General features: G+C 44.0%; 1 protein-coding gene across 3 annotated transcripts in view; it reads left to right on the top strand.

Annotated features, from left to right (window-relative positions):
• LOC136433315 (dynein axonemal heavy chain 6-like) overlaps window positions 1–12,978 on the top strand; it is a 49,339-nt gene that overhangs the window by 24,226 nt on the left and 12,135 nt on the right. For all 3 annotated transcript variants that reach the window (XM_066425393.1, XM_066425392.1, XM_066425391.1), the window contains 24 exons: window positions 53–223; window positions 386–525; window positions 772–834; window positions 1,129–1,321; window positions 1,579–1,735; window positions 2,759–2,985; window positions 3,218–3,355; window positions 3,660–3,797; window positions 4,158–4,370; window positions 4,778–4,977; window positions 5,148–5,276; window positions 5,520–5,608; window positions 6,031–6,250; window positions 6,549–6,887; window positions 7,062–7,151; window positions 7,509–7,706; window positions 7,958–8,119; window positions 10,340–10,543; window positions 11,003–11,184; window positions 11,391–11,499; window positions 11,732–11,952; window positions 12,180–12,339; window positions 12,483–12,614; window positions 12,879–12,974. In XM_066425393.1, coding sequence (XP_066281490.1) covers window positions 53–223; window positions 386–525; window positions 772–834; window positions 1,129–1,321; window positions 1,579–1,735; window positions 2,759–2,985; window positions 3,218–3,355; window positions 3,660–3,797; window positions 4,158–4,370; window positions 4,778–4,977; window positions 5,148–5,276; window positions 5,520–5,608; window positions 6,031–6,250; window positions 6,549–6,887; window positions 7,062–7,151; window positions 7,509–7,706; window positions 7,958–8,119; window positions 10,340–10,543; window positions 11,003–11,184; window positions 11,391–11,499; window positions 11,732–11,952; window positions 12,180–12,339; window positions 12,483–12,614; window positions 12,879–12,974 — 3,971 coding nt within the window. The remainder of the gene's footprint in view (window positions 1–52; window positions 224–385; window positions 526–771; window positions 835–1,128; window positions 1,322–1,578; window positions 1,736–2,758; window positions 2,986–3,217; window positions 3,356–3,659; window positions 3,798–4,157; window positions 4,371–4,777; window positions 4,978–5,147; window positions 5,277–5,519; window positions 5,609–6,030; window positions 6,251–6,548; window positions 6,888–7,061; window positions 7,152–7,508; window positions 7,707–7,957; window positions 8,120–10,339; window positions 10,544–11,002; window positions 11,185–11,390; window positions 11,500–11,731; window positions 11,953–12,179; window positions 12,340–12,482; window positions 12,615–12,878; window positions 12,975–12,978) is intronic.

Here is a 12,978-nt window from a genome sequence, read left to right as displayed (position 1 = left end):
CTGTCCTATTTCTTCTTCCATGTTGTAATAATTTTTTTCTGTTTATATCAAGATACTGCAACCCCAGCTACACCTGAAGCAGACATAGAGCCAGATGATGTAGCGGAGGTAAAGGCACCAGAAGGGGAGTTGTCTACTCACAAGGAGGAGATCCCCACAGACTGGAGGTGGCTGGTGTTAGATGGGCCTGTGGACACACTGTGGGTAGAGAACCTGAACACAGGTAAGCCAGTTCAGGCAAACTCTAACACAAAAGACAGTCAACCTTTAACAAGAAAACATTGCTGGTCATATCTATCACCAGCTTAGTCATTGCTTGTCCTTGTGGAGAGAATGATTTTGCTAGAAAATGTTAGCCTATCTCAGTGTTGTTGATATCTTCCAGTGTTGGATGACACCAAGACCCTGTGCTTGGCCAATGGTGAGCGGATCTCCCTGCCTTCTGGCATCCGTCTGACCTTTGAGGTGGACAACCTGTCCCAGGCCAGTCCTGCCACCATCAGCAGATGTGCCATGGTCTACATGGTGGGTTTTAAATGTGGAACATCCATGTAATGATACTGGTCACTCAAGATTTTGAAAGTGATTTTCCACATTTCAAGAGGACTATGTTTTAGGCCTTACATTTCAGACTGTGACTGAATGTACTGTAAAATTTGTGCGATTTTGTCTCTTCGTATATTTACATCTCCACCGAACGTTTTTGTAAAAGAATTCTTGAGATCTTCAGTTGCTTAAATAATGATAACATATTGCTCTGCTTGTCTCCAGGATCCAGTGGACCTAGGCTGGAGGCCTTTTGTGAAGACATGGCTCACTAGGCTGCCCAGAGATGTATGTATATCAGTGTTCTAATCATTCCATGAAACGTTTGTTGTCTGTTTGTTTGTTTCTTTCTTTCTTTGTTTCTTCGTTTCTTTGTTTGTTATAATACAGGTGTTGGCTCATAAGATTCCACAAATATTCAAACTTAGGCATTGTTTCGATTCCATATTCAGTATTTTAAGGGACCCTAGGTAAGAAATGTACCTGACAAAATGATGATTGATAAAGAAGGTCACCGAGTCTGAAGCATGACAGTTTTAAACTGATCTGACAGGTATGATGACCATGCCTTTTCCTTTCTAGATCCCTGAGACTGGTAGGACCCATCTGGAGAAGTTGTTTGAGCTGAGTATTGACGATGGTCTAGCCTTCATGGACAGGAGGAAGAAACACCAGCACCTACCTGCCACGGACCTGGGCATGGTGTCCTCACTCTGCAAGATCCTGTCCGCACTGCTGGACTTCATGGGCAAGAATGGAGGTTTTGGAGTTCAAGGTAGGCTGTACATCTGCAAGTGTACCCTGGCTGTTAAATCTATTACACATTAGCTATTGTTTCACTGGTTTAGAGGAATTTTCGGTGACCGGAAAGAACTTGATCCTTTTGGTTTGCCTAATCCCTGTATGGTATGGATAAAATAAGTAAATAGATATTTTCTTTCTTGTTGCTTATGTGAGAAATATTAAATAATCTTTGTTATGATGCAGCAATTTACATAAAGCCAGGCCTATGACAAATTTCTGTAATTGCAGATGAAAACGAAGAGCGACCTGACAGTGCAAGCAGTCGGCACTCCAGCGCCTCCCGCAGCTCAGGCACATCCAGGGACAGCAGGCGGCACAAGAAGAAACGTCGAGAGGAGAGGAGGGCACAGCTGTACCAAGATGCTTTGGGAAAGAAAGGCAGGAAGTAAGGAAATGTTTTCTATTTTTTGTTCTGTTTCATATACTGCAGTAGTTCACAGACAGTAACTTCTTGAAATAGATTGCCACATAGCATATTCAAGACAGGGAAGGTTCTTCAGTACTAAGGACAGGGGGCAGTGAAGGTCCTTCAGTACTAAGGACGGGGCAGTGATGGTCCTTCAGCACTCATGACGGTACAGGGAAGGTCCTTCAGCACTAAGGACAGGGGACAGGGAAGGTGCTTCAGCACTAAGGACGGGGGACAGGGAAGGTCCTTCAGCACTAAGGACAGGGGGCAGTGAAGGTCCTTCAGCACTAAGGACAGGGGATGGGGAAGGTCCTTCAGCACAGGGGACAGGGAAGGTCCTTCAGCACTAGGGAAGGGGACAGGGAAGGTCCTTCAGAACTAAGGGCAGGGGACAGGGAAGGTCCTTCAGCACTAGGACAGGCGACAGGGAAGGTCCTTCAGCACTAGGACAGGCGACAGGGAAGGTCCTTCAGCACTAAGGACAGTGGACAGGAAAGGTCCTTCAGCACTAAGGACAGGTTGCAATGTGACACAGTATTTTCTGTTATTCCACATGCTTATCAATGGGATGCTTCTTGATAGAAAGTATAGCTACATGTAAGGCTCTCTACATTGTCAAATAGCAAGCTTTGTAGTCTGTTTAGATATGTGTGAAAAACAGAATATTTCACTCTTGTGAAACAAATCTATTTACGTCTAGCAAGACATTACTTCTTACTTACTTAGACTTAGAGGCTCCCGTGTCGTCTGACACATGAGGCATTTAGGTTGGCCCAGCATGATCGGTCAGCAGCCATCCTCCTTACATCCCTCCAGTTTATTACTTCCCTATGAAAATATTTTCATCCTTACATCCTCCTTACATCCCTCCAGTTTATTACTTCCCTATGAAAATATTAATTTTTCATCCTTACATCCTCCTTACATCCCTCCAGTTCATTACTTCCCTATGAAAATATTGTCTTCTTGGAACCAAGAAATTGTTCTTCTACATAACAGAGATGACAAGAAATGGTACATGGAGAAGCATCCTCGTGACCTGGCAGCCCTGCTGGGGAAGATGTTTGTGTTTGCCTTCACCTGGTCCATCGGTGGGAACCTGGTCCGTGAGGACGACCACGACGAGGACGCCTTTTCCGTCAGCACCAAGGAAGACTCTGCTGCTGCCGTCTCCTACGACTTCGACAACTTCATACACGACAAGTTCGAGATTGAGCCTCCGATGGGTAATCATCACATGCTCTGTGCTGTATTCATGGGATAATGATATCCTGGAAAGCTTTTCATGTTGGATTCAACAAACTGGTGCTGAGAATGACAACACGTATTACAACTGTAATATTTCATAGATGATAAATGGTAGAATAGTATTTCCGTTGTCTGTTGAATCCTTTGATAACGGTAATGGAAGCTAGAAGTTGTGATGATTTTTACCATTGCCATATTTGTCTTCTACAGGTGTCAGATTACCCACTGGAAACAAGTCCATCTTCAGCTACTTTGTGGACATGCAGACTGGCAACTTTGTGCTATGGGACAGCCTGGTGCCATCCACACAGTCCCTCATAGAGAGGGGCCTCACACATGTTACCTTAGGTATCGCCTTGCCATGATACAATATTAAACACTGACTAACAGTTTCTAATGGACAGTAAACATTTTCTCCTGATTTAGAGACACACAAAAGCTAAAATCGACACTCTTCATTTAGGCCTGCCTAATCAGGTAGTCTATATTGGGCATATATTTTTTGTGATAATGTGCTGTCAAAGCAGAACGATAATTCAATAACAGTTTCTTCTGTCCTTGTTGCCATTGTTATATGGAAGCCTGGAAACATATTGCTGGCTTGTCTATTAAAAACTAATTTATAGATGTGCCTATCGATCTTTACTTGAAGGAGAGGCCATGGGCATGTCGGCTGAGCAGAGCCGCAGTATGGGCCTGGACAGTCAGCTCATCCCTACTGTAGACACTGTGCGCTACTCCTTCATCATGGCTCTCCTGCTGCTGCACAGGAACCCTGTACTGCTCACTGGTGAGTAACATTAAAGAACTGAAGATCCCAATGTACTTAAAGCCTGTACAGCAAATAGTTTCCATATCAAATTTCCGTATCCATGGATGTAGCCCTGTTGTGACTGACTGTTATTGTTTTCATTATTATCATAACCATTATTGTTGTTGTTTATTGTATGTTAATTTTCTATTAGTATGGGAGTAAACTGTCTGTACATTACTCATTTTATTTATAACGCAGGGCCCCACTGCAAAGCAGTGTCAAGCATCAAGCTTAGCAACCCTGGATAAAGCTGACAGAAAATTTAGAAAAAAATAAATAGATCAACAAATGCACTGTTTTTCAACAATTCGTTACCTATGACATATTTGTCCCCAGGTGACTCTGGAGTTGGGAAGTCTGCCATTGTGCAGGACATGTTGTCCAGACTCACCAAAGATGGAGGCACAGCCACCAAAGGTAGCACAATCCTGGGCAGCATCTTCCACTACGCTGAGAGGTCTTCCAGCATCTTGGAGAACATCAGCAGCCTGACCAGTGGCTTCCTTGGAGATAAGCAAGGGGGGGACTCTGGGTCTATGTCTGACATGGGTGAGAAAATATGTTATGTTACCCAGCGTCAGTAATCCATGGTAAACTAAACAAGTGTTGTTGTTTGGAACATAAACTTTTGACATCTTCTGAGATGCACATTGACAACAAGTTGAAGTTTTTTTTGTAACTTGCATTGCAGCTGAATATGACCCATGCCTGACATTTACTGTTGATGTTACATAGACATTTGTATACCACTCTTTTTTTTTAAAGCAGAGGTTTTGTTTCCTAATAAAGGCATGAAGTCTTCACCAACATTCTGTTGAGATACATTCCTTGTATCAAATCTGCCACAGCTTTACTCCTACACTGGATGAATATTGTGTTATTTCTGTCTTGCACTTACAGTCTTAAACAATTAAAAGATTTTTTTGCAACATGTTAATCTCCTATTCTCTCACCAGTACCCAGCACTGCCGGCAGCACTGTGGAGGCGTTGAGCATCGGCAGCCAGGGTGTGCTGAGGCCCAAGGTCGGGGTGGGTGTGATTGCGTCCACATTCCAGTTCAGCGCCCAGACCTCAGCAGCCAGGACCCAGCATCAGATCACTAACAAACTCATCAAGAAGGGGAAGGATGCCGTGGGAGGGCCGCGAGGCAAGAAGGTCAGTTCTGGTGAAAGTGGCTCCATCTTTCTATTGTGTGAAATGAACAAATGCTGCTTGTGTGAATCTAGTACTGTAATAATCCTGCATGTGTAGCTTTGCTTGAATTACTCAACTGTGTAGAAATCAGGCTTGTGACCCAGTGCTTATAAAGTTTTGTCTGTTTTCAGGTTCTTGTGTTTATAGATGACTTGAACATGCCAGCCCCAGAGCAGTATGGGGCTCAGCCTCCCCTGGAGCTTCTCAGACAGTACTTGGAGCTGGGAGGGTTTTATGACACCAAGAAACTGACATGGAAGGTGGGTGAACCTGGATATTTGTTTGGTTTTTCTACTGGAAAGAAAAAGAATCCACCACACATCGCCATGAGAGTAGAACTCCAGTATGATTGAAAAGAAAACTTCATCACAGCAGTTAATATTGAGACAATTGTACTGAGGACAAACTGAACTACCCCTCATGAAATACCCCCTTGCTACCAATGCAATACAATTTGATGCAATGTCGCTTCACATGCTTGTATGTTCCCGTGTTGAACCCAGGATGTGCTGGATGTGACCCTGGTGGGTGCCTGTGCTCCACCTGGAGGGGGCAGGAATCAAGTCAGTGCCAGGCTTCTCAAGCACTTCAGGTGGGTAATGCACAGTTCAGACTCATCTTCCTGAATGTGTTAAAAAGCCTTGAAAACCAAGGGAAAATTGTCCCTTTTATAGCCCAGTACATTTTTCAGCACCAAGGAGATTTCTCTTCTCCAAGTTGTTTAAACTTGCACATGTCCCTGTCTTGACTCTTGTTTTTAAAGATGTTTTGCAGTCAGTTCTAAAAGTGTGCATTTGTTTTTCTCTGGCTAGAACAAAGATAGCTGGAGTATTATTTTCATTTGAGGATACACAATTTGTTAACTTTTGTTGTTTTTCCATTTCCTTGTCAACTAACTTCTTTTATTTTTTGTTCACAATCCTTCCAGTGCCAACTGCTTCAGAATCCTTGATTTCAGCTCCTCCCTACATTCCTTCCAGGCCTGTTCCTAATTATTTCTTATTTGGTCTGCAGCATGCTGTGTCTGCCTCAACCCTCCTCCAAGAGCCTACAGCACATCTACCAGGTGCAGCTGGGCAGATTCTTCGAGAACGGAGACTTCATGCCGGAGGTGAAGGAATGTCAGAAGAACCTGGTGTCGGCTGGGATTGCAGTGTACTACAAGATGTGTGGCAACATGCTGCCCACACCTGCCAAGTCTCACTACACATTCAACCTCAGGGATCTGTCAGAGGTACAAGTCAACATGCATGGTAGTTGCTCTGCAAGGATACTATGTCACATGTACATTAGATAGACAGGCAGTCTGACTTTTAATCTAGGGTCCTTTTTCGTGTGCATGGTAAGCCTGTGGAAAGGTTTCGTTTTCGCTCTGTGGACATACCAATGAACCTGCATTCCTACAAATAAGTCTCTTGTTTTATATCATACTCTAAAGGAGTTATCACTACCAGTTATAGTTTTGACTGAAAAAGGGTGGTATTCCTTTCTGATGTAGTTAGTTAACCTTTTTGCTCCCACTTCTGCCCCAGGTGATCCGAGGGTTACTGCAGGCGGACGAGACAGTGATCGTGTCCCGTGAGACTTCTGCCCAGCTGTTTGCTCACGAGGCCACCCGAGTGTTCCACGACAGACTGGTGGATGATGAGGACAGGATGCAGTTCCATGCCTTCCTGTCAGATGACCTACACAATTATTTCAAGGTCTCGTGGACAGCTGAGAAGCTCTGCCGGGAACCTGTGATGTTTGGAGATTTCCTGGACATGCATGCTCCCAGTAGTGTGGGGCGTGTCTACAGATATGTGACCAATAAGAAGAAGCTGGCTGGTATATTGGAGGAGTACCACAACAGGCTCACCATGGGCTCGCAGGTTAGTGGAAATGTTGTTCAATGTTATGTGTATTTTGGACCTTATGTAGATATGTGTGTTGCATATTCTGCATGCATTATTGTATTTTTTATCTCTGCATTTGTTCGTGTTGTAGGTTCAGTTCAAACTCTGGCATGGTTTGTATCTGACTCACATCTTCTATTGTTTATGCAGGAGAAACCTCTGGTGTTCTTCACAGAGGCAGTGGAGCACATCACCAGGGCAGCTAGAGTCTTTAGGCAGCCAGGGGGGCACATGATGATGGTAATAACAGTACTTTGGTTATATAGGACACTATGAACTGGCATTTAGATTGAAACCATGTCCCAATGATTTTAAGTGCTGTAGATGAATTCCTTAAAGTAAAAGATATAAGCTCTTGTAACTGCATATGCTGCTGTTGCTATTCTAATGAAACTGTGAACTGCGATGATTGCCAGGTACAATCACATTGAGTAGTTTCAAGTTTATACATTTTACTCAAGAAAAGGTAGCATTTAGAGGACATAACTGATATTCTATGCCTTGTACATTGGCTTTAATGTGACAGGGGAGGCCAGTTCTACAGTTACTGTATTAGCCTTTTGTTGATTAATAAATATCCTGTCATGCTTGTTTTAGGTTGGTTTGGATGGTACTGGGAAGGCCAGTTCTACAGAATTAGCCTGCCACATCTCCCAGTGTGAGCTGTACAAACTGAACATCACCAGGAACTACCTCCATGCTGACTTCAGGGACGACCTGAAGAAGGTGTTCCACATGGCAGGGGTGCAGGGCAGCAAGACTGTCCTGCTGCTGAATGATGCAGACATCATCATGGTGAGATGGTTTGTCATCAAGGAATCATCAATGGAACATTCTCTTCTATCTTCTTCGGTTTGTGACTTTATGTAACAAGTGTACCTACCAGGCACTGCTGCGGAAATGGAGTTTTATTTGAAATATTATTGATCTGCAGTTATGTAAGGATCAGCTGCAGTAAAATAGTTGCAAAGACCAGCAGTGTAGTTTGCAGCTTTCTTTTCTGTTTTAGTGTCCACATACATGTATGTTCTCTTTGTCTGGTTCAGGAGTCATTTCTGGAAGATGTGAATAGCATCCTGAACAGTGGAGAGGTGCCAGATCTGTTTGACAATGATGAGTTGGATGCCATTTCCATGGAGCTCAAGTCAGCTGCACTGGAGGCAGGCATCCCGGACACCAGGCAGGCTGTGTACCAGCTCTTCATACAGGTGCGCTGATCAGGAGAAACCTGTTTTTGTAAGAAGTTACATAGAAATGTGGAGGTCTCCAATTTGACCAATGCCTTGTTAAGATGATATGTCATTATTTTCATGTTTAACAAGTGTGGGTTGGAATTAGGAGTTCAATAGACCCCTTTCCAAATACCGCGGCCATTTTGAATCCAGGCCGAGCGCACGTGGTTCGAGCGCGGGAAAAGTCAACACCCGGTAAGACCAAGCCAGCGGTAAGGCGTCCCCAATAGAAACCAGCGTTGAGTCATCTTCGGCGGCGAGATGTTCTCCTCCTCGGTGAAATCCATCCATATATTTGCATGGCACAAGTAGATGATATTGTTGTGGACACTTGGACTCGATATCGGCCAGTAAAATTGTGAATTTCTGCTCCTTTTCCACAGTTCCTGCCGGGATGTTGAACGCGCGCTACGGTGATCGAATGCTAATATGTTTACACCGCGTGCTTGTAGTTTCCCTAATAACGTTAGCTAAATTCGAGAAAAATCCCACAAAACATACACTTTTCGGGCTGGGATCCTTATAGCTACTTAGATAGACATATACAGAATTTTACCGGTTGTGACCGTAATTTTGGTCCATGCCAACTTCGCCTGGGAAAACACGCGTTGAGAGGGGGTCGTGTGTTCTGTCTAGCCTTTCTTTCTTTTCTGTTTAACTTTTCCTTTCTTTCTTGTTACATCACCCCGCATGGCGATATTTGACATTTCCGCTGAATGCAATCCCACAAAAAAAGACGTGTAGGCTTGAGCTTAAGGTCATTTTTGTTTAGTCTCTACCAGACTAACCGCGCCGGCTACGGGGAGATCATTTGCCAGGGGACTTTGGCCATGGAGGGTTGCAATATTGGACCCCATCTCCATAGCCGACCCCCTTCATACATTTGACTCTATTTGGCCAATTGCTACTATTTTCCCAGAAACCGGACTGGTAGAGTCTAATTCTGGTTAGGAATTTAGCAGAATTTCAGCGGCTTCTTTTGACGAGTTTTCTGAAATATCAAAACCTAAAGTACGTGAGTGAAGATGGAGTGTTTTCACTTTGCGCCGTAATATCTTAATTTCCGTCGGATGATATTACAGAAACGTGAAAATATAGGCTTGAGGGCTTTGCGAGTATAGAAATTTGACGAAACTTCGGTGGCTCCTTTGACTTTGACGATATTCTAGTGCCAAGATTAGTTTGATGAAGTTCGTGAGTGAAGCAGGGGGCGTGTTTTCTTTGTAGCGTTTCATTACATCACTTTTCGCGGAAATATTTTCGATTTCCACAGGATGAAAGCCCCCCCCCCCCCAAAAAAGGAAAAATATCGGCCTGAGGTCAAGTCAATATTATCTAACGTTTTTTGGGTTCCATCCGGTCAACAGATATCTGAAATATTGTCGCGCAAAATGATTTAAAGAAACGTCAGATACAGTGGAAAACGCACCTTCACTCACGTACTTGGAGTCCGCAAGACAAAATTCTTGGAATCCGAAAAGATCGTCTAAAAGCCGCCGGAATGCTGCCAAATCTGTACCCAAAAGGACATTGAACTCAAGCCTATATCTTAATGTCTTTTTTTGTGGGATTAAATTCAGCGGAAATGTCAGATATTGCTGAGCGAAGTCGATGTAACGCTGCACAGAAAACACGGCCCTCCCTCAAACTAATGTAATTTCAAGATGATGTTGGCATTGTCACGACAACCAAAAGGCTCAAGAGTCATACCTAAACTTAGCTACAAGGATCCCAGCCCGAAAAGTGTTTGTTTTGTGGGATTTTTCTCGACTTTAGCTAACATTATTAGGGAAACTACAAGCACGCGGTGTAAACATATAAGCATTCGATCACTGTCGCGCGCGTTCAACATCCCGGCAGGAACTGTGGAAAAGGAGCAGAAATTCACAATTTTACTGGCCGATATCGAGTCCAAGTGTCCACAACAATATCATCTACTTGTGCCATGCAAATATATGGATGGATTTCACCGAGAAGGAGAACATCTCGCCGCCAAAGATGACTCAACGCTGGTTTCTATTGGGGACGCCTTACCGCTGGCTTGGTCTTACCGGGTGTTGACTTTTCCCGCGCTCGAACCACGTGCGCTCGGCCTGGATTCAAAATGGCCGCGGTATTTGGAAAGGGGTCTATTCACCAGTAATGCATATCTATATATTGTATCTGATGCAATCATCTTTTTCTTCTATTTTTCAGAGAGTCCAAACCAAGTTGCACATTGTCCTGGCCATGAGTCCAGCCGGCCACACCTTCCGTCAGCGCTGCCGTGCCCACCCGGCCCTCATCAACTGCTGCACCATTGACTGGTACAACGAGTGGCCGGAGGAGGCCCTGCTGAGTGTGGCACATGCCTACTTCAGCAGGATAGACTTTGGCACACAGGAGGGGCAGGACACAAAGGTGGGGGGACTGGTCCAGGAATGGCTCAGGACTTCTGTGTGATATTACATTTGGATAGCATTATCTGTATCCCAAATTACATTATTGTACTGTATTTGTTGAAACAGAAACAAGGAAAGACATGGAGAAAACTTGCGACATCTCTTCATTCCTTAAACAATAGAAATGATTGGTTTCACATGGTTCATTATAGAGATGGTTATCTGTTACATTTGTATTGTTTGTTTTTGTTTTATTTGTTGTTGGTTTTTAGACAAGTTACACTTTTGTGACATTAACTGTATACATGTAGTAATGGCATGCAATAGTTTACATTGAAGAAGGTATTTACTGTAGGTCTATGTCTCAGTATGCTTCTGGCTGCAATTCTTGATCATAGAACCATGTCATTATTCCATTACGTTACCTTACCAGTTCTGTAAATCAAAGTCAGACTACACATCCTCCCTCTGTCCCCAGGCCCTGCGTGAGGCAGTGGCAGGGGTCTGTGTGGACATCCACAGTAGTGTCACCACGGCAGCCAAGCAGTACTATCAGGAGCTGCGCAGGTTCTACTACACCACACCCACCAGCTACCTGGAGCTGATTCAGCTCTACTCACGCATGCTGGAGTCTAGCAGGCAGCTCTACATGAACAGCAGGTAGGGAAGATGTAATGGCACAGACTGATACTACCATGAACACAGCTATTCTTGGGAAGGTTAGGGATTAGCAATTCCATGAATAACATGCCGACCACAATGCATGATATCATATATTCTCTTTTAAGGTCTTACCAGCATTGTACACACATTGATGTTGCAAGATGAATTAGGAATGATTTTGAATGGACAATAATCTATTGCAGGGATCGCCTACTGGTAGGCCTGTCAAAGCTGTCAGAGGCCAACTCACTGGTTGGCACCATGCAGGAAGAACTGGTGGCACTGGGACCCAAGATAGAAGAGAAGGCCAGGGTAGGACCAGCTTTTCTGAACTCACTATTCTTTTCTTTTTAGGAACACAGATTGCTTTTTAAGTGGAGGTTTGGTGTTTTTATCAAAACAAAGTCAGGATGTTCTGACTATAATGTGCAAAATAGCATGTCAAGATATGAAAGGTATTCTATAGGATGTTGAATCAGTTGGAATCAATAGCAAAATACACCATGCCTAGTTTGCTGATTATGCACTCTCTGCTATTTTGTAGGACACTGAGCTGCTTATGCAGCAGCTGGCTAAGGACCAGGAGGCTGTGGATGAGGTGCGACTGATAGTGGAGGACGAGGAACAGACCATGGCTAAAGAGGCCAAGATTATTGAGGACTATGCTGAGGAGGCGACCAGGGACCTGCAGTCTGTCCTTCCAGCTCTGCAGACGGCCATCACTGCACTGGATGCATTGGACAAGTCAGACATCTCTGAAATAAGGTACGATATATCTTCTGTTGAAGAGGTTTTGCCTCTTTCATTTTCTTTTCACAGTTACCATATCTGTCATCCCTGTCAAATATAGAGATGCAGAGAGCCAGGAGTAGTTTTTCAGAACTGGTTGTCTCATTCATGGTCCTGTTTACCAGGACTTTCTCTTTACCAGAAACTACACCTGCCAGGTTTTTTGAGAGTTATAAGTTTCATGTGGAGTTCTTGAGTTACAGAGTGTACACCAACCCCCCTGTACTGGTGATGACAGTGATGAGTGCTGTCTGCACCCTACTGCAACAGAAACCAGACTGGGCCACAGCGAAACAACAGCTCTCAGATCCCTCCTTCCTCAAGAGACTGGTCACTTTGGACAAGAACAGTATTCCCAACAAGGTAACACTTGGAGAGTCAACTCACCTTGTAATGCAACACTTCCTGTATATGTGCTAAAAATCACTTTTGAGAAAAAAAAGAGTATACGTTTTCCATGAAAAGTACATAGAGCAACTATCGTTTTGCTGTGATGTTTTTTGCAGGTTTGGAAGAAGCTGAAGCAGTACTCTAAGCATGCAGACTTCACCCCAGAGAGAGTAGGTGGGGTGTCCCTGGCCTGTAAGTCCATGTGTCAGTGGGTGTTGGCACTGGAGCACTACATGGAGGTCTACAGGGTCAGTCTGCTCTTCTTGTTCAGTAGTGGTGTCATTCTTCGATTAACACAGTTTATAAAGGAAACATGCATGCTTAACAAGGCAAGGATTTAAAGCAACAGCTTACACAGAATCAGTGAGAAAACTGTAAGGAGCCGTGATATCAAATTGGTCAATTTAAAAAAAAATGAAACACCAGACGACTCAGGTGGAGCAGATTTCAATATGGACTAAGAAAATTGTACATATTCTGAGAAAATATTCCTTTTACCCCTGCTCATTCAGATGGTGGAGCCCAAGCAGCAGAAAGTAAGAGAAGCCAAAGAAGCACTGGAGATCGCAAAGGGCAACTTGAAGGCAAAGCAAGAAAGCCTTGCAAAGGTAA

The sequence above is a fragment of the Branchiostoma lanceolatum genome, chromosome 4, assembly GCF_035083965.1.
Source record: "Branchiostoma lanceolatum isolate klBraLanc5 chromosome 4, klBraLanc5.hap2, whole genome shotgun sequence".
NCBI classification, from domain to species: Eukaryota; Metazoa; Chordata; class Leptocardii; order Amphioxiformes; family Branchiostomatidae; genus Branchiostoma; species Branchiostoma lanceolatum.
This window is presented reverse-complemented; position numbering and strand designations above follow the sequence as displayed.